Here is a 22146-nt window from a genome sequence, read left to right as displayed (position 1 = left end):
CGGGTAATTGGATTTTCCTGAACCCACGACTGCACCCTTATTTTCCCTCCCTTCTTGGCTGGTGGAGTGTGTTCACCGGTGTAGCAAAAAAAAAGTGAACTAACTTATACTGCGGAGTTCCTCAAATCCGTGGATGTGTCATACTGAGGGCAGAGAGGAGTCTCCGCCTTTTTGTGCCGCAGGTTTCCTGTCTTTCTGGGGCGGATCCATCCTCTCTCGTGGTGCTGTCGTGGGTTCAGGAAAATCCAATTACCCGTAAGTAATTTTCATTTTTTCTCATTTCACTTCACCAAGTTAGGGCTCTTTCGCAATGCGCCGAAACGACGTTTAGCTTAAGGCCGGATCCGGATCAATGCCTTTCAATGGGCATTAATTCCGGATCCGGCATTGCGGCAAGTGTTCCGGATTTTTGGCCGGAGCAAAAAGCGCAGCATGCTGCGGTATTTTCTCCGGCCAAAAAACGTTCCGTTCCGGAACTGAAGACATCCTGATGCATCCTGAACGGATTTCACTCCATTCAGAATGCATTAGGATAATCCTGATCAGGATTCTTCCGGCATAGAGCCCCGACGACGGAACTCTATGCCGGAAGACAAGAACGCAGGTGTGAAAGAGCCCTAAGACTATTGTGTTCTGATCCATCACATAAAATTCAGATTAACAAAACATTGAACTTAAGGCTGTAATATAACAAAACATGAACAAAGTAAAGGGGGTGAATACTTTTGCAAGGCACTGTACATCCCAAAACTCTTGTACTATTAAAATCTAAAAAATATTTATATCATTCGGCATAACAGTGTAACAAAAAACAAAGCCGATTTGCCTTTTTTTAACTCCCCCAAACATTTTACAAAAAGTGATGAAAAAGTCATATACATAATTTTATGGGAATCAGAAAATGGTAATGAAATGAAAAAAGAACATTTTTTTTTTTTTTCTTAAGTAATTAAAACACAAGAAAAACTATACAAATGTGGTATAGCTGTAATCGTACAGACCTGAGGAATGTAGGGCACTGGTCACTTTTAACATATACGGAATACATAACAAACCTATAGGAAATTTTTTATTGTTTTTTCCAATTCCACCCCATATAGAATTGTTATCCAGCTTCCCACTATATTGTATGCAATATTAATTGCCATCATTAGAAACTCGTCCCGCAAAAAATTAAAAAGCCCTAATACAGCTATGTGAATGGAAAAATAAAAAAGGTATGGATCCAGGAAGACAGGGGGTAATAAAATATAATGAAAACTTGTCCAGTTCTCTAAGGGTTAAGTGAGGCTGTCAAAAGTTAATATCCAGAAACCATCCACCCATTTTTTTTTTTTTATAAAAGAAAATTACATAGAATATTCACATAAAGGTTGTTAATATGTGATTGATGGAAGTGTCCGTTTAATGGGCACAGTCCCCACCATTTTCCGTAATCTGTTTGATGGCAGTGCTTGCTCCTGTGGAAGCTGCCAACTGGATCAGGCTACAACTTCCAGCATGCCTGGACAGCATACAGCTATTAGGGCATACTGGGAGTTGTAGTTTTGCAACAGCTGGAGGGCCGCAGGTTGAGCATTCCTGTTATAGAGGGACCAGGATATTCAACTGCTATAATTAACTAATCTCCTATTCAGGGGGATGAAATCCCAATCTGTCACACTATTTACATAAAATGTAACTTTTTTTTATTGATCCAAAATTATAAGAAGAGGTTCAATAGAGCAATTCCGTTTTTAAAAATTGAGCATCTAGACCTGACCTCTATAAATAACTGGTCCTAAAAACCTGGCTTTCATGGGGGAATGGGGGTCCACTCCACTATGGTAGTCCCATTCACAGGAGTATTCACTACTGCTAATTCCCAGGGATTAATTCTATGTGAATGTACTTCACAAGCACTGATTTATAGGATCGCTGCCTTACATCTGGTGGCATCGGAGGCAGAGCTTGTTAATAGCTCGTTTGCATCCCTTTCTTCCCAGAAATCGCAGCTGCTGTGGCACTTGTAGTGGGGCTCTCACTTGTGAGCTATGCTCTCAGTTTATTGCTATCTACCAGTGTGCAGCCACAACTGTGTGATACTGCTGCATCCAACATTCAAGTGTAATTAGATAATGGTAACTTTAACCCCTCCTCATACAGCTTGGTCGCTGATTATCCTGGATTTCACATCACTCCCCGTTCACACAGTTCTGTAATTCAAACTTTCACAATTATACAGCAATAATTCGGGGAATATATAACTTTGAAGTGTGAGTGAGAGAGCAATGTAGATTAACATCACCCCTACCCCAAGAACGGAGTATTGACTGGATGTACAACAGGTATAGTCATAGGATAATAAAATACGGAAACAGAAAAAAAATGTTTGTGTGCATGAGCCATAAGGGAAACGCTTACTAATAAAGGGGTTGTTGGTTTTCCTATGTTGATATATTGATGATCAGGATAGGTCATCAATATCAGATCAAGCAAAACCAATCAGCTGTTGGTCCAAAAGTGGAAAATAATTGTAGAACTGCTTTTCCGGCGCTGCTTTGTACAATTCAAACCTCCATCCAGCAGTCTAATCACAGGAGTAACCTTTTTGCTTGATAAGATGTACCTGATAAGAGAATCACCTAGGTTTTTGAGGAGGTGTGCTTTTGGTGGGTTTTGAACTAATGGTGTCCTGTGGATGACGCACTATTATGGGGGGACCTGTGGATGACACACTATTATGGGGGGACCTGTGGATGACACACATACGGCACCTTATGTTTGTCCCCTCATGGCCCTATGTGTAACTTATTTATGTGTTCCGTCATGTCCCTGTGTGAATAGGGACACCATTGCACCTGTGATGTACCAGTTACAGTTCTATGACATGGGGTGGGAGGAGGGGCTGGAGGCCGGCAAATGCTGTTGCACTCGTGGCGGGGCCTGGTGCAGTCACTGTACTCCATTACACCGGCCTGCCATGTATATGTGTAAGCCATGTAAAAATTGCCCTATTCCCTTTATAAGACGCACTGCCATTTCCCCCCCACTTTAGAGACCCATATCAGACCTCAATATCCGACCTCCGATAATACCAAAAATAACTAAATGAACTTACCACTTAGGACAGCACTGCCACAATGCACTTTTCCTGCACTTACCCGCTCCCAGTCTTCTCTGGGCCCGCGCTGCACTGTGACCTGACATTGCAGTGTCAGTTTCTATAGTACGTGCACTGCCTCCTGATGCTGTACACAGTCAGGGCAGTGCAGCTGAGAAGACCAGGGAGCGGTGAGTACAGCCCGAGCTAGCAGCGTTTAACTCCCAACCGCCGGCTCCTACTGCATACTTTCATAACAGAAGCGCTTGTTAGTATTCACTTTATAAGACGCACTGACATGTTCACCCCACTTTTGGGGGAAGAATGCGTCTTATAAAGCAAAAAACGGTATCTTCAGGACACAACTAATTGAGGGGACTGTCAATTGTTATATTGCAAGGTTGCATAAATTTCCTCAAAATTAGAAAACCGGTGTCTTTAAATATTTACAAGCCTCTCTTTTGTGCAATGACGTTTATACTATGTGTGTTTCTTTTTTTTAAGGTCTCTGTAGACAAGGTGCTGAAAACATTAAAAGAAAATGCCAATAAAGCAACAAGTATACTGCTGACTGCAATACCTCAGATGGCAGCCATGGACTGGACAGACACAATTCAGAACATGAAGGTGCTTGTTTGTCACACACTCTACATTTCCCATAGTATGATTTTCAAACAGTAAAATGGAGGTAGCCATTAGGGATCGACCGATTATCGGTTTGGCCGATATTGAGGATTTTGACAGTTATCGGTATCGGCATCTATTTTGCCGATATTCCGATAGCGTATGGGGAACACAGAACGCGCTGCTCTCGGCGCTCTCCGTGTTCCCTCCGCAGCACAGGGGAGAAGGAAGCAGTGTCTCCTCCCCCTGTGCTGCTGCTGCCGCTGCCGCCAATGAGAGGAGAGAACATAAGAAGAGGGGAGGGGCTGTGGCCAGCGCTCCACCAATGAAGATAAGCCTTTCATTAATTCATATACAGGAGGCGGGAGCTGGCTGCAGAATCACATAGCCGGCTCCCGACCTCTATGAGCAATAGCTGCGGTCCGCGGTAGTTAACTCCTCAGGTGCCGCGGATCGCAGCTACCGCTGATAGAGGTCAGGAGCCAGCTATGTGATTCTGCAGCCAGCTCCCGCCTCCTGTATATGAATGATTGAGAGACTTATCTTCATTGGTGGTGCAGTGCGCCCCCCCAAGCCCCCCAGTATTAATCATTGGTGGCGCAGTGCGCCCCCCACCCCCACCCCAATCCCAATAGTAAAAACATTGGTGGCGCAGTGCGCCCCCCCCAGTATTAATCATTGGTGGCAGTGGCCACAGGGTCCCCTCTCCCCTGCTCCTCCGATCGGAGACCCAGCAGTGTAATCCTGGGGCTCCGATCGGTTACCATGGCAGCCAGGACGCTATTGAAGCCCTGGCTGCCATGTTCAGCTCCATGCTGCTGTGTGCACAAAGCACAGAGCAGCAGGGACAGAGTGAGATCCTATTCACCCTGATAGAGATCTATCAGGGGGAATAGGACAAGGGTTCTAGTCCCTAAGGGGGCTAAAAGTTAGTAAAAAAAAAAAAACACAAAAATATTAAGTATAAATGAAAAAGATTTAAAAAAACAAAAAAAATACACATTAACAAACATTAATTTTCAGCAGATTTGTGTAGGAAATTTTTTTTTTCTCAAAAATGAAAATTCCCAGAATATCGGTATAAATTATCGGCTATCGGCCTGAAAGTTCACAAATTATCGGTATCGGCCCTAAAAAATCAATATCGGTCGATCCCTAGTAGCCATTGTAGAGGTGTGCAGATTTTAGGCTTATTTCACATTAGGGGGGCTTTCCTAAATAAGAGAATTTAGTCAGTAATTTGCCCTCTGTTGGGCCACAGATAACGCTTTTTTCATTCATGACATGATTGCTTGCATAATTTGAATTGTATACATTTTTGATCGGTCACTATTAATGATTTTGTGATATTATATGCGTTTAGAAATAAGAAGTGGCATTTAAAAACCCTACACATCTTGAACTTTTATTTGTAGGAGATGTTGTGCATCTTGGACACTGCTTGTGTCAGACTTTTGAGCCACATGAATTTTTATGTTGTTTTTACAAAATGTTTGGCTTTGAAGCATAATTGCATGAAGGAAAGTCCAGGGGAGCATTTACAGTGTGCCAGTTTAAAATTCACTTTTATTTGTGTATGTCAAAAGTGTGAGAATTGTCATTGTTTAATTGAACCAGTATTGTTTTTTTTATATATATATATATATATATATATATTTAAAAGGGTGTTCCATTAAGGGTGTTGAAATTTGCTCTCAAATATGCAGTATTTATTTTATTTATTTATTTTTTACTATGTGCCATATTCAGGGGTGTTCATAGAAATCATTAGGCCCCATAGCAAGAATCAGAATTGGGCGCCCATGTCGTGCTCCCTCCCACCCCTAGACACTCCCACTACCTGCCCTGGATACGCTGGAACAGAATACCGGAATCTGATCGAAAGTGTGCACCTAGCCTTACCTAATAAACCGTGCCTGCTGCCATTTATATAGTGTGCAATCCTTCCTCCATAGACTGTGCCAGCTGCTGCTTATTTTATGGTGTGCCATACCCACCATGAACTGTGCCTGCTGCTGTTTCTCCTTTAAGCTAAGAGGACAGAAGTACATCCCCCAGCATGTCCAGCCTGTTATTATTGGGCATCAATATACATTACAGGGAGAGGGGTATAAGGGGAGAGAACTACAACTCCCAGTGTGTCCAGATTGTTATAGGCCATCAGCTGACATTACTGGGTGAGGTTTTTAAGAGGAGGGACTACAACTCCCAGTATTACCAGACTGTTGTTGTAGGGCATCAGTTGAAATTACATGGAGAAGGATATAACCGGATAGAAGAACTACAGTAAAACTCCCAGTTTTCTAGGATGTTATGGGTTATGCCAGGACACCGCTAAGGCTACTTTCACAGCTGCATTTTGCTGTACGGTTTTGAGATCTGTCACAGGATCTCAAGACCACAGCAAAATGCTTCAGTTTTGTATCAATTTGTTTTCAATGGGGACAAAACTGAACGAACTTGAATGGAGTGCATCAGAATGCACTCCGTTTTGTTTCGTTGCGTTCCCATGACGCGCACAAAAACACTGCTGTCTGTACAGCATGGGATACTGAGCAAGACAGATCCGGCACTATTGACTTGCATTGTGTTTCACGCCGGATCTGTCTTGCTCAGTATCCCATGCCATACAGATAGCAGTGTTTTTTGGACATGAAAAATAACTGATCCGGAGTCCATTGACTTGCAATGGTTTTAGTGCCAGATTGTTCATTTTGGAGACAATACAACTGGATTCATTATGAACGGATGAAGACTGTTGAATTATTAAACTGATGCGTTTTAGCTGAAGCCCTGCCGGATCCATCAAAAACGCAAATGTGAGAGTAGCCTAACCTCTCCTCCATGCACAGCACAGGAGCTCACATCAACATCCCACAGGTCTATCATCATTTCTCTGCAGTAGTCACTTGGTGGTGACATCATTTGATGTCATTCAGACTTTTCCTCTGCAGTGTTAGGCCTCATGCACACGACCGTTGTTGTGTTCCGGTCCGCAAAATGGGGTTCCGTGATCCGTTTCCGTTTTTGTTTCCGTGTGTCTTCCTTTATTTTTGGAGGACCACCAGACATGAAGGAAAGTAAAAAAAAGTCTGACAGGTTTGCCATGCAAATGATAGGAAAAAAAACAAACGCGGATGACAATCTTGTGTGCCTCCGCGTTTTTTAGCGGTCCCTTTGACTTGAATGGGTCCGCGAACCCTTTTCCGCGAAAATAATAGGACAGGTTATATTTTTTTGACGGACTGGAACCACGGATCACGGACGCGGATGGCAAACGGTGCATTAGCCGAGTTTTCAACGGACTCATTGAAAGTCAATGGGTCCGCAGAAAATCACGAAAAACGGCACAACGGACACGGAATAAAACAACGGTCATGTGCATGAGGCCTTATGCTGTGGCTTCCTGCACTGGTCACATGATGATGACATCATCAAAGGTCCTTCTCCACATCCCGTCTTCTCCTCTGCACTGATACAACTGTAATTAGGGGGCGAGCATTTCATCCACTGTTGGGGCCCCCTTCCCCAACAGGACCCATAGCAGCTCCATGGTCTGCCTTCATTTGAGGTATGGCACTGGCAATATTCTACAGTAGGTGCAGATGTAAATTACATCTTTCCAGTTACCTTTAGGGTATGTTCACACTGGCTGTTCACGTTTTCAAGAGATATAAGCCTTTAAAATCCAGGCATTGCTGGCATTTTTCAATTTTGCATACTGATTGCAAAAATCCTTTAAATTCACTCCCAGTAGCATATTTCAGAGCATAATACAAGCATTGTACACACTAAAAAACACTTCAATTTTAGCCACTTCATTAGTTTTTTTATTCAAAGTAGATTTCTGCATAAGACGTTTTTTTTAAGATATTAACGTGTGTTTTAAGCAGTACAATTTTGTTAAACATGTTTTGTTTCTTCAGTGCACAGCTGAACTTTCCGTCATGTTGCCAAGACATTGAGAAAGCAGATGAAACCTTCATTCAAAGGGAAAATAAAAGCGCCAGGATAAATCAAGCAGGACACAGGACCATATGTTCTTAGTATACTACATTTTTTTTTTTTTTAACCTTACTAGCATTCCTGTATACAGTACCTTGAGAACCTACCTGTAATGTAGTAAAATTATAGATATTGACATTGAAAATAAAAAAAATTTAAATCACCAAAAATTCTTCAAAATGACAGTCCCTTTTATAATAATAAAGTTGTACTCTTGTGGATCATTTGCCTCGGCCTAGGACAACCATGGTTCCCAAATTCAATAGTAAGTGGGTAGTGTGCCCCTCCTTTTTTTATTTTATTTTATTTTTTTTATTGCTTTTTTTTAACTCTTTTATTGAGTAATATCACAGATACAGAGATAGTTTCATGAAAATAGAGACGTCAATAAGTCTCCAGCAAATTACAATTGTTTCTTCAATGAACATTGCTTCAATAATCATTACTCCAATAATGGGGATGGGGAAGAACAACTGGTCACACGTTAATGTGTTGTTAGGCAAGAACAAACTGGTAATTGAGTTCACAATAATAAGGGTAGATTCATCATCTGAGGCGGGTTAGGCAGGTAATCTCTAGTAGCTGCAGATCTGCAACTTAGTGTGTAGGTGGCTGAAGTTATTAACCTTTCCCAAAAGTCCTGTTAATTACAAGAGGGATTAAGCCCTCAGTTTTAGGTCATGTATCCTCTAAAGGACTTCCACACCTTCCATGTCTTGTCAAAATTATGATGTGATCTCGCTTCCCAGGAGGATATCTCCTCAAGTCTAAATATCTGATCGATCTTAAGGAACCATTGTTCCATGGATGGGACTTCAGGAGAGAGCCACAAGGTTGGGATCAGGAGTTTGGCCGCACTTAATAGGTATTTAAACCGTTTTAAGTTGGGAGTAAAGAGGTCTGTAGGGAAGAGGTTTAAAAGGACTATTTCGGGAGAAGCAGGATAATTGGTTCCACAGATCTGATTTCCTTGTCTGAAAATGTTTTCCCACCAAAGTAGTATTATAGGGCACTTCCACCAGATATGTATGTATGTGCCTCTATCCTTAGAGCACCTCCAGCACACGTCCGAAGCAGAGTATAAGCATGTTTTGTCAGGGGTTTTGTACCACCTTGAGATTATTTTGTAACAGTTCTCGAGTCCTCACGCATCTAGACGCAATATGGGGGGAGATATATATCTTTTGAATTTCATTACTCTGAAAGGTTTTGTGTAGATCCTTTTCCCACAAGCGGATAAAAGCAGGGACCAGCGAGAATGGGGGGGGGGGGGGGTCTCTTAGTTTCTTATATAATTGAGAAATTATTTTAAGTGGAGTCTGGGCTTGAGAAATAATACTCTCAAACCATGTAAGAGGTCTGAGAAGATTGTTTAATCTACAGTGTTGATACATGTAAGCTCTGAGGAAGTATATTAAGTTATATCTCGAGGGGGACACCTCTAGTAACTTGTGCATATCATCAATGGAAAGGAGGGAACCCTCTTGGTATAGATCTATGATCTTAACTCCTGACATTCTAACCTTAGTTGGTATACTGTCTTAGTGCCTGGGGGGCCAAGTCAAAGACATCTCTAACAGACAGGGTTGGGGATTGGAGAGGTATACCATTATAGGATCTCTGCAGGGTGTTCCAAACTTGTAAGGTTGCTTTCATGACCGGCGAAATGTTAGAGCAAGGAGGGATAGAGAATAGTTTGCCCAGTAAAAAGGCTGGAAATGGTGAACCCATTAGGGATTGCGACCCAAGATTTATGAGGAGGGCATCTCATCCAATCCACCAGAAGGGCCGCTCTGCCGTAAATTTCCGTATCTGGCAGTGAAATTCCCCCTTTCTCTTTAGAGTAAGTTAAGGCTCTATATGAAATCCTTGCCCTCTTCCCAGACCAAATAAAGGATCTGAATAGAGAGCGAAGGGAAGCATAGTAGGTAGAGGGTATGGATATTGGGAGTGTTTGTTAGTGTGCCCCTCTTAATATAAATAAGTTTCTCACGTAGGATCAAACTGCTAATGTGGTGAAAAAGGATATTTAAGGAGATAAAGCTTAAAGTTGGAGACTCCATTGTCCTTCCTCTGATCTGGCACCACAGCTAAATAAATTGATATACCTATGAGACTATCTATAATCTAAGAGAGTAATAGAATAGAAAAGAAACCAAAAAAAGGAGAAATGGACCACCATTAAGAATAGAATATTCTCAATAGTTTATTGATTTTTAAGGAATCATTTTAAAAACCTCCTATTGAAAAATAATAATTTATCCACCATAGTATGTAAAATAAGACCGATAAGAGAAGTGGGCCATTCCTGTCATCTATAGAGTAGGTCCTATAGTCAGGAACTATAATATAATGGTTGAATAAATAAAAAATAAAAAAATGAGCTAGAATACTTACTAATGAGAGGCTTATACAGATAAATTACAAAAGTATATGCCCCTCTGCTCTTTTTCCCTCCTTCCTCAAAATAAGATTATACAATACATAATAATAAAAATGAGACACATAAAGCAATAACTTGTTATATAATAATAATAAATACTACAAAAAGGTACTGATAATTGTTAATTGCCTGCAATATTTCCACATACTAGGACAAGTAATATTCAATAAGGAGGAATAAACATACATAATAAACGGAGTATATAAACAACCAATATGTTGTGGAAATTTTATTAGGATGTGTATTTAATATATTGTGTATTGTCATCATGTCTCTCAGTGTCAGGGTAAACCATTGGAGTGGATATCTTCCCGTGTATGTCCTGTCACAGCTGCTGGGCGCAGAGGTCTCCGTCGGCGAATGGTCCATGTGCTAAGTACTGGGCTGTGGGCCGGGGGAGACTGATGTGTTCAGCAGAGCAGTGTTTTGTTGGCTGATGTATGGACGCCGGCTAGGGCCCCTGCGCAAGACGCGGATTTATTGGCTTGGCATGGATGCATTTGTTAAGTGAACAATATAACGAAAGGAACGTGCGTTTGTTGTCTCTAGTGCGCCTGATCAGCCACTGGAGATAATGACGCTGTCCTGTAAATAAACATGCATGAGGATCATAGTAACTTTATCGGGCATTGATCACTGAGCAAGGCTGGATAAAATTAACTCCAGTGGTAATGGGTGTTATGGCTATGTTATTCTAAATGATGGTGTCTTGTCTTCCTATGTCATCACTCCCTGCATCCTTGTGACATGAAGTAAGTGGTCGGGTGATGGGCCAGCCCCTTTTCTATTGTTACACCTTTTGTGAGTAAATAAAAGTGAACAGGGCGGGGGGAGGAGGAGTGCAAGAACTTAAGATGGTAACACTGTTGTCTGTGTCGTGAAGAGATCTACCTTTCCTTACACAAAGTCTGATGCGAGCGGATTTCTACTATTAATATTTCTACTAGAAAAGGAAAATGATATAAAGCAGGGATGCTTAACCTGCAGCCCTCAAGCTGCTGTAAAACTACAACTCCCACCATGCCCTGCTGTAGACTGATAGCTGTAGGTTGTCCGGGCATGCTAGGAGTTGTAGTTTTTGCAACAGCTGGAAGGCCGCAGGTTGAGAATCCCTGATATAAAGAATAGAAGATGAATGCAGTGTGGGAAGAATACAAGGGCCTTAAAAGTACAAAAAAAAACTCAGTGAAGAATGTCTAAGTCCGCTGACATGCACACTAACTGGCATTCACTGGAGGAATACTCTAAGTTGGCGCGTGAGTTCCGTAATGAGCCAGGAAGCCTCAATGAGGTAGACGCACGTCAAAGGAGCAGGCAGGGAAGTAAGGAGAGGTGAGCGAATCAGGAATGACTTGCCTTCTCCCAAAATACCTAGCACTGCATTTCCCTGTGGAATTGCAACAGTGGAAAGCATCTCTAAGATATTAATTATACATGATAGACTACACTGCGCTACTTACTGATACTTTTAAATTGTCTCACAAATAGGCCTCTTTCACACAAATGTATTTTATTTCCGTTTTTGCGGTTTCCGTATGCGGAACCATTCATTTCAATGGTTCCGCCCAACAAAAAAAACCGGAAGGTACTCTGTATGCATTCCGTATATCCGTTCCACTAAAAGATAGAACTTGTCCTATTATTGTCCGCATATTTTTTGCGGACATACGGTCGTGTGCAAGAGGCCATACTATACTGATATTTTAGGTATGTTGCCAATAAAAGTTAAGTTCTAACCAATAAATGGCATATGCAAAACAATGACGTCTAATAGTCAAATGACTAATTATAAATGTTTTGAATGCAGTAACACAAAAAACAAACGTCTTTATTGTGCATAAACTATAGTTTTTATTTTTTTTTTTTTATTCAAATAACCAGCAGAATAAATATAATTCTGACTCCTTATACCACACATATGCTCACTGAAACCAATGGCTATGTTTCTGTGTTTAATACGTCCAAAGAGTGCTAGAGTCAGTTATCCTACTTTCATAATGACGTGCAGCGTAGATTTGTTTGGCAAGCATTGATGACTGGTTTATTAGATACTAAAACATGAGCTCCGTTTCTATGATTCATATTGAGCATAGAGCAAGGCTAGATCTTGTAATCTTAGCACATTTTTAGCTAAATAAGATACGCAGACAATGTAGCTTAGACCAGAAGCTTGCAAATCTAATCACTGTGAACACATATGGGAAAGAATTGAAAAAGGCAAATGATTCCAACCACAATATATACAAGGCATCAACTGTAATACAGAAACTAAAATACTCAAATGAAAATATATAAAATACCAAAAAAAAATTAAATGCACAAACTAGACACAGGTATAAAATAGAAGCATACATGTAGAATAGAAAAGGAACATGAAAAAATGCTTATATAAAAGCTCAAGTTTTAATACTTTGTGAATGTCCTCACTCTGAATCAGTGGTTGGTGAGATTAGTTAAGACAAACATTATATCTAGAGTTTGTTAAACCAGAGGTATTGTATGGTATGGAGATCACTGTCCGAAATCGCATTTAGCAAACTACAAAATGCTCCCAATCTTTCAACACCAATCAAACTGAAAACAGAAGTTAAATTGCAAAAGATTGGTGGCTCACTTCCTGCTCCACTATTGGGTAGGTGCACTGCCCAACAGCACTCCCTATTGCTGGTAGAGTAAAGAAATAGTTAATTGGATTGGGCGTCACTCTTTATCAGGCAACACAGACAAGCTGGATTGTATATCAGATATTTTTATGTGTATACCTAAAACAATATTAAAACTTAGACTAAAAATACACTTCTATGCACTGAAATCCTTGGGGGGGGGGGGGAAGGGCTGTTAAGCCGAAATAGTCCAAAGGCAATTGTGGCTTTGAATTATATTTGCAACTATAAACTTGCACCAATTGTGAAAAAGCAATGTTCAAAAAGAGCAATGTTCAAAAAGAGTCATTGGCATCCACAGATTTAACAGTAATCAGATGCTGAGTACTTTACCGCTCCTGTATTCGGCCCGTTTGTGCACCAGCTTGTCAGGTGCGATGCTTTAATTATAAGCTTTCAGGACCTGTCGGCAAAGTCTATGGAGTCTCCCCTCTTGCCTGGATAGCAGTGCAGTTTCTTTCCACTGCTTTGACCTTCCAGGACCTGTGTGGCGTCCCACGTGGTTAGCTGGGCGGTCAGATGACTTGAATTTCCAGGCGGGGTTTTCAAAAAAATCTGTAGATATTCGTAGTTGAAAACAAGCGATTCCAAAATGTTGCTTCTTGATGTTCCCTCACTGTCTTTACCATACGCGTTTCAGGGTAACAAGGGGCATTGTTACCCTGAAGCGCGTATGGTAAAGACAGTAAGGGAACATCAAGAAGCAACATTTTGGAATCGCTTGTTTTCAACTACGAATATCTACAGATTTTTTTGAAAACCCCGCCTGGAAATTCAAGTCATCTGACCGCCCAGCTAACCACGTGGGACACCACACAGGTCCTGGAAGGTCAAAGCAGTGGAAAGAAACTGCACTGCTATCCAGGCAAGAGGGGAAACTCCATAGACTTTGCCGACAGGTCCTGAAAGCTTATAATTAAAGCATCGCACCTGACAAGCTGGTGCACAAACGGGCCGAATACAGGAGCGGTAAAGTACTCTGTACATAGTACAGCATCTGATTACTGTTAAATCTGTGGATGTCAATGACTCTTTTTGAACATTGCTCTTTTTGAACATAGCTTTTTCACAATTGGTGCAAGTTTATAGTTGCAAATATAATTCAAAGCCACAATTGCCTTTGGACTATTTCGGCTTAACAGAGCCCCCCCCCCCCCCCCCCCCCCCCTAAGGATTTCAGTGCATAGAAGTGTATTTTTAGTCTAAGTTTTAATATTGTTTTGAATGTATGAATTTTATGCAACATGTTAGTATTCAGTATATTGGGCAGACTAGATGGGCCAAATGGTTCTTATCTGCCGACACATTCTATGTTTCTATGTTGTACATCATTTTAAAGAGGTATACACATAAAAATATCTGATACACAATTCAACTTGTCTGTGTTGCCTGATAAAGAGTGACGCCCAATCCAATTAACTATTTGAAAACAGAAGTGTAATCAGGGTCAAAATTAGGAGAGTCTGTAGAAGTCAAATCAGCAGACAAGGGATTAATCGGGATCTAAGTTAGTCTGTACACAAAGGATATTAATCAAGAATAGAGGATGAGCAGTAAGACAAAAAAAAGATCCAGGACACATACAAAATCACAGGCACTGACCATGAGTAAGTGCACATGATTTGCTGAAATTGCTGTTAAATTTTCTGCAATAGCAATGCCTTGAAATCTCTCTTAGCAAAGTCAGTTTTACAAAGTCAACAATAGCCTGGACATTAGCTGGATCCATACTGAAAGCATGAAGCTACACCTAGGTGTCTACAATACTGAAAGCATGATGAGTAAAAATATACCCAAAAAATGTATTTCTTGTACACCAAAAATACACATAACCAGTTAGACATACTAGCTCTCACTAAGTATCTAAAGCACAAATCTGAAGTATGAGACAAATCAGAGCAGAATGACAGTACTGAAAATATCATTAATCAAATTCTGAAAAACTATGGGACTGTTACTTAACCCAAAAGGCATTACCAAATTCTCATAGTGACCCATGGGTGGTGTTAAACCCTCTCTTCCACTCGTTTCCTTCCCAAATAAGAACTTAATTGCAGGTTTGAGAGCCATTTGGCCCCGAAGATCTGATTAAATAAGTATGGGATAAGAAGAAAGTACTGATCTAAGTGGTGATTTTATTCAAATAGCAATAATAAAAAAAAGCTGCACTGCCGACGAAACAGAAGGTCTATTATAGCCTTCACAAAGTCTATCCTGGATTTGATTTTTCATAGCCTGCCTTTCTGTTCCAGAAAGATTATAAATCTTCCCCTTGGTGAATTTGACATTAGGAATAGCACACTCATTGTTTCTATGGCAGGGGTCAGTAACCTCCACACTCCTTGCAGAAATGAAATGAGGAGCCCCACTTGTTGCTGTCTCATGCTCCCTGAACAACTCTTTCACAATTTGAGCCCGATGAATCCTGGCATTGTCATCTTAGAATATGCCCATGCCATCAGGGAAGAACAAATCCATTGATGGAATAACCTGGTTATTCAGTATGTTCAGGTAGTCAGCTGACCTCATTCTTAGAGCACATACTGTTGCTGAACCTAGACCTGACCAACTGCAGCAACCCCAGATCATAGCACTGCCGCCACAGGCTTGTACAGTAGGCACTAGGCATGATGGGTGCATCACTTAATCTGCCTCTCTTCTTACCCTGATGCGCCCATCGCTCTGGAACAGGGTAAGTCTCGACTCATCAGACCACATGACCTTCTTCCATTGCTCCAGAGTCCAATCTTTATGCTCCCTAGCAAATTGAAGCCTTTTTTTCTGGTTTGCCTCATTCATTAGTGGTTTTCTTACGGCTACACAGCTGTTCAGTCCCAATCCCTTGAGTTCCCTTCGCATTGTGTGTGTGGAAATGCTCTTACTTTCACTATTAAACATAGCCCTGAGTTCTACTGTTGTTTTTTATCTATTTGTTTTCACCAAACGTTTAAGTGATCGCCGATCACCATCATTCATATTCCTCGAATATTATGGGTCCCAACTATCCTTCAGTTTTTAATAATGCGTTGGACAGTTTTTAACCCAATTTTAGTAGTTTCTGCAATCTCCTTAGATGTTTTCTCTGCTTGATGCATGCCAATGATTTGACCCTTCTCAAACAGACTAACATCTTTTCCACGACCACAAGATGTGTCTTTCGACATGGTTGTTTAAGAAATGAGAAGCAACTCGTTGTACTAGTTGGGTTAAATAACTTGTTGCCAGCTGAAAGATAATCGCCCATGCAGTAATTATCCAATAGGAGGCTCAGAACTATTTGCTTAGTTAAATCCAGGTAGTAACTTTTTTTTTTTTTTTTGGACAGGCAGTGTATCTTGCATCTCTCCTGGATGGTCACAAATTATTTCAGATCACCAGTAAAACATCTCGGGAAGGTTTACCTTGGGTTCCACCTGGAATTGGCAAAATCATAGATGAAGTTGCTGTAGCGGTACTTTCGGGCAAGTGCAGCCTCCTGATGTTGAAGCCTCTCTGCAAGATCTTGGACCAGTTGTGCCAAGCCCTGCATTTGAATGGCAAGATTATGAATCTACTCCATATTGTAGCCTGTGGTCACAGTCTGGAACCACAAATGGCAAACTTAAAATTGCTACCAGTATTCCAACAACACTCTGGTTAGTAGACCTAAGGCTACTTTCACACTAGCGTTGTTTGAATCCGGCGTTCAATTCCGACACTGGAACTGCCCGCCGGATCCGGAAAAACGTGTGAAAACGGATTACATTTGAATCCTGATCAGGATTTTGATCACAATGAAAAAATGCATTGGAAAAAACGGATCCGCCATTTATGGACTAACTTTTTTTTCAAATTTTTCGGGTTTAACATGCAAAAGCCAGATCCGGTTTGACCGAACAAACGGCGCCGGATCCGGCGTTAATGCAAGTCAATGGGAAAAAGGCCGGATCCGGCGTTCAGTCAAAGTGTTCCGGATTTTTGGCCGGAGGAAAAAATACAACATGCTACGGTTTTCTGAAAAGCCTGATCAGTCAAAAACATAGTAACATAGTACATAAGGCCGAAAAAAGACATTTGCTCATCCAGTTCGGCCTGTTATCCTGCAAGTTGATCCAGAGGAAAGCAAAAAAAAAACTGAGGTACAAGCCAATTTTCCCCACTTTAGGGGAATAATAAATTCCAATCAGGCAATCAGAATAACTCCCTGGATCAACGACCCCTCTCTAGTAGCTATAGCCTGTAATATTATTACGCTCCAGAAATACATCCAGGCCCCTCTTGAACTCTTTTAGTGAACTCACCATCACCACCTCATCAGGCAGAGAGTTCCATAGTCTCACTGCTCTTACCGTAAAGAATCCTCTTCTATGTTTGTGTACAAACCTTCTTTCCTCCAGACGCAGAGGATGTCCCCTCGTCACAGTCCTGGGGATAAATAGATGATGGGATAGATCTCTGTACTGACCCCTGATATATTTATACATAGTAATTAGATCTCCCCTCAGTCGTCTTTTTTCTAAAGTGAATAACCCTAATTTTGATAATCTTTCAGGGTACTGTAGTTGCCCCATTCCAGTTATTACTTTAGTTGCCCTCCTCTGGACCCTCTCCAGCTCTGCTATGTCTGCCTTGTTTACAGGAGCCCAGAACTGTACACAGTACTCCATGTGTGGTCTGACTAGCGATTTGTAAAGTGGTAGGACTATGTTCTTATCACGACTGAACTGAAGACATCCTGATGCATCCTGAACGGATTACTCTCCATTCAGAATGCATTAGGATAAAACTGATCAGTTCTTTTCCGGATTTGAGCCCCTGGGACGGAACTCAGCGCCGGAAAAGAAAAACGCTAGTGTGAAAGTACCCTAAGGCTACACCTTGGTGTTCACCATAGCCAGCTGCAAGGCTGGATGGACTTGGCTGCTAGGACCCAGGTTACACTTGTACTGTAAGGTGACAGAAAACTGGTGTAAGCTCACTGGTAGCAGACCTCACCAGATGACCAAACAGGGGAGTAGTCAGCTAAACAGGGTCAAAACCAGCGGAATTAATAGAAGCCAAATCGGTAGACAAGAGTTTAATCAGGATACAAGTCAGTACACAGAGGATATCAAACAAGAATAGGCGATGAGCTCTAAGCACAGTAGCAAAAAAACAAGCCAAGACCCATACAAAATCACAGACACTGACCGAGTCAGCATCTGATTAAATCTGCCACCTAGCCCGATGACTGAATGCTGAAACAGAGGCCTGATTGGCTCAGCTTCTCATCTCTCTAATAGTTAACCTTCCTGGAATGGTCAACTTACACATAAGCTGCTCCTGATCTCGCACAGCACCAGCGCATGGTCAGAAGTGACTACTGCTGGGTTCAGAGACAGGCGCTGCCGGATCATGGCCAGGTAAGTACATGACAAGTAAGATGAAACATGTTGACGCATTCCAGTGACGGTATCTTCCAGAAAAGACAATCCTGGCATCGTACCTGGGAACAGGCTGGCATATGTGGGGGTACACCGGCTCCCTAATGCAGTATCCCTTAGTCGGTGAGAATTATTGGGGTCATTTATCAAACTGGTGTAAAGTTGAACTGACTTAGTTGCCCATAGCAACCAATCAGATTCCACATTTCATTTTCCAAAGGAGCTGTCAAAACTGAAAGGTGAAATCTGATTGGTTCCTATGGGCATCTAAGCCAGTTCTACTTTACACCAGTTTGGTAAATGACCTCTATATGAGTGGTCAGTTATGTCTTGTTTTTAAGAAGATAAATACTGCTTCCAATCCCAACTAATGGGTCATGAAATCATGCAGTGCTTCCTCATTGATTGATGCAAAAATCATTGGGGGAGATATATCAAGATTGGCGGATCCATCCGCCTGTCTTGATCTCCATGCGCTAGTGTGAGATGCACCTGATTTGTTAAGAGGAAGAAGCCTCTTAACAAATCGGGCACATCTCTGCCCTATTGTGCGCCAGAAACTGAAGTCTATGCCAGCTATAGGCTGGTGTAGAATTCAGCTATAACTTCTGCCACTTTCTGACGAAAGTTATAGTAAATGCGGTGGACAATGTGAAGCCACGCCTCCTTTAGGTAAGCCACACCCTCAAAAAGTCACAAATTATGGTGCACTGATGCTGTGCGCCATAATGTGCGACTTTTTTACACCACAGTTGTGGCGTAGAAACAATGATAAATGTCCCTCATTGTGTCTTCCATTATACTTTCCAGTTTAAATATTATTATTGGAAGTCTAAAACAAGTTGTGCCACAACATCAACGTATTCCCTATACAGAGGAAAGGGTGTAAGCATGTGATCAGTGGGGGTCAGAGCATTGTACTTGGCTTTTTCTGATAGTCCCCATAGACTATGAACGGAGCAAGGAAGAGATCAACAAACTGGAGGGGACAACTCCAAGAATTTCTTAGTCCAGCCCCAAATCCTCTGTCAATATAGTCGGGTCCATAAATATTGGGACATCGACACAATTCTAACATTTTTTGCTCTATACACCACCACAATGGATTTGAAATGAAACGAACAAGATGTGCTTTAACTGCAGACTGTCAGCTTTAATTTGAGGGTATTTACATCCAAATCAGGTGAACGGTGTAGGAATTACAACAGTTTGCATATGGGCCTCCACTTGTTAAGGAACCAAAAGTAATGGGACAGAATAATAATCATAAATCCAAACTTTCACTTTTTAATACTTGGTTGCAAATCCTTTGCAGTCAATTACATCCTGAAGTCTGGAACGCATTTTTGGATGTGGCAGTACCTATTACAGTATGTATACTGCTTTTTGCTGTAATGAGAAGGTCCAGACATCGACCAGCAAAGCTGTCCTGTATTTCTTTGACATAGGCCTCCACTATCACAGTTATTTGTTGAATCGAATATGGCATATTGGACATATGAACAACACTACTGCCAGTGCCCTCCCCAAGGAGTACATCTCGACTGATGGAAGGATATGATGGGTCTCATTCATTTCTTAAACTGCTCTGGTGAGGCTGAGTTCACACTGCAGTAATCTGGTCAGTCATTTCCAACAGTTAGGGCTCATGCACACGACCGTATGTATTTTGCAGTCAGCAAAAACGGATCCGCTAAAAATACAGATGACGTCCGTGTGCATTGCGTATTTTGTGGAACAAAACAGCAGACTCCTAATATAACAGTACTATCCTTGTCCGTAATGCAGACAATAATAGGACATGTTCTATTCTTTTGCGGAACGTACATACAGAAACGGAATGCACACTGAGTAACTTCCGCAAAAAAAACGGAACGGACACGGAAAGAAAATACGTTTGTGTGCATAAGCCCTTATTGTGAGCCAAAACCAGATGCTGGTCAAAAACACAGGATGAATAGGCTTCACATCTGGTTTTGGCTCACAATATCTGATTGAAATAGCTGAACTCAGCCTAAACTGAAAGCTGAACTCTGATTGCTCTGGGCAACAAACACAATTGTACTGTGAGACCGTTTTGATGACTGAGGCCGGCTATGCATTATCCTGTATAAGGAAAATAGGATCCTGTTTTTCGTTGGCCCACCCTGTACTAGCCAGAAAGATTGTTTCGCTGCACATTGTTGTGTGTTGCTTGAGGTAACATCTCCTATCACTTCGGGGAGCACATGCCACTGCATTTTTTTCACTTATTGGGTTTAATAATGTTTATTTCAGTTCATGTGAATGGCACAATCGGCATGTGTAATACTTCTTTTATATTTCACCACTGAATTCTTCTTTTGCACACATGCTTCTGCCATAGCAACAGTTGTTACCCTGTATATATAAGGTCTCATGCACACGAACACGTTCGCCCCGTATCTGATCGGAGGAGGTCTGACATCCAGAACCCTAGCCGATCAGCTGTTTGAGAAGACATCAGCTCTCACAGTGTCCTTCACTCAGCTGACCAAGCACAGCACCGTACATTGTACAGCGGATTTGTTTGGTATCGCAGCTCAGCCCCATTCACTTCAATGAGGCTGAGCTGCGCCTAGACCATGTGACCAATAAACGTGATGTCACATAGCCTAGGCAAGGCTGCGGTGATACTGCAAGTTGTTGTGACAAAACTAACCTCGCCTCGGGTTTTGGAGGGGCCTGTTTGCCAGCCTCTTACCTCAGGATTATGGCCCATATGCTAACTTTGAAGGAGAAGACAGACCAGCCGCACAGCTTAAATCTGTGGAACTGTTTTGGGCAGGAAAGCCATGCTTGCGGTCGGCCAAATGTGACTTCCATGGAATTCGAAACCCCTACACGGATCTGGGTGATTATGTTGTTCACCCAGATCAGAGCTATCCATGGATGTATACATTATGGGGATATGTGGGGTTTTGAGGTGTTTTCTGTGTCTTGGGAAAAATGTGTGTTTTCTGCCTGTGAGTGATTGTTAGGCCATTATGTTTGGTAATTGTATCACAGGCAGAGCCTATTGTGTTTTGTTAATTGTGTTTGGTAATTGTATAACAGGCAATGTCCATTTGTATAACAGGCAATGTCCAATTGTATTTAGTTGATTGCGTCACAGACAGAGGGGGGTATTTGCTGGGAGGGTTATAATACTGTAAATGCATGTGATTGGCTAATGTCACAGTCTTCTGCAAGGTCCCCAGGGGGAGTGTCCCTTGCTGGAAGACCTGCATAAAAGGCTGACGTGTAGCCCCATTAAAGAGTTCCTGTTTTACCCTCAACATAGAGCCTCATCTCATGTGTGGGGGGAAAGGCTGTATCTACACTGAGGAATGCTACACGCTGTATACTCCCCTGGCTATAATCACTGAGCTCTTTTAAGAGCTTGATCCTGCATCGCTCTCTGAAGGAAAAGAAGTTCACCCACTGGAGCCTTGTCATAGGTCCAGGGTAGGTAAGATATAGAGAGACCCCAACCAAGCTGCGGCGGTTCGTGGGGCCTGCAGTGCTTATGGGTCAAGTAGAGTGCTTGGAGCCCTCAGGAAGCACTAGGAGCATCCATCAACGGAGGTACCCAGTCGGGGTGCATGGAGATCCGTTACAGTTGTCTTCTCAAACAGCTGATCGGCAGGGGGTCCAAGGTGTCAGATCCCAAACAATCAGGTACTGATGACCTATTTAGAGGATAGGTCATTAGTTAAAAAATCTCGGAAAACCCCAGTAACATATACCTGTGTAAATGAAATAAAGGTAATGTACACTCATTGACAAAAAAAATTGAATGGAATCAAAGATTATATAATGTGTGAATATAATGATGAATATATGTGATTACAATATTGAAGTGATGCACTTATTGGTGAACACTGTACAATTGAAAGGAGGCTCTACTACCCCTGTTGGGCCGCTTCT

The 22146-nt window shown here is 41.8% G+C and overlaps 1 protein-coding gene across 2 annotated transcripts in view; it reads left to right on the top strand.

Annotated features, from left to right (window-relative positions):
- Window positions 1–7845, top strand: part of LOC120989231 (methylthioadenosine phosphorylase) — a 54990-nt gene extending 47145 nt beyond the window's left edge. Inside the window, exons 7-8 of one of the 2 annotated variants that reach the window (XM_040417200.1) lie at window positions 3587–3709; window positions 7633–7845. In XM_040417200.1, the coding sequence (XP_040273134.1) occupies window positions 3587–3709; window positions 7633–7671 (162 nt within the window). In that variant the 3' untranslated portion in view covers window positions 7672–7845. Of the gene's footprint in view, window positions 1–3586; window positions 3771–7632 lie in introns of those variants that run through there. The other variant, XM_040417199.1, reaches the window with a different exon arrangement.
- The last annotated feature ends 14301 nt before the right edge of the window (window positions 7846–22146 follow it).

Source organism: Bufo bufo, chromosome 2 (assembly GCF_905171765.1).
Source record: "Bufo bufo chromosome 2, aBufBuf1.1, whole genome shotgun sequence".
NCBI classification, from domain to species: domain Eukaryota; kingdom Metazoa; phylum Chordata; class Amphibia; order Anura; family Bufonidae; genus Bufo; species Bufo bufo.
This window is presented reverse-complemented; position numbering and strand designations above follow the sequence as displayed.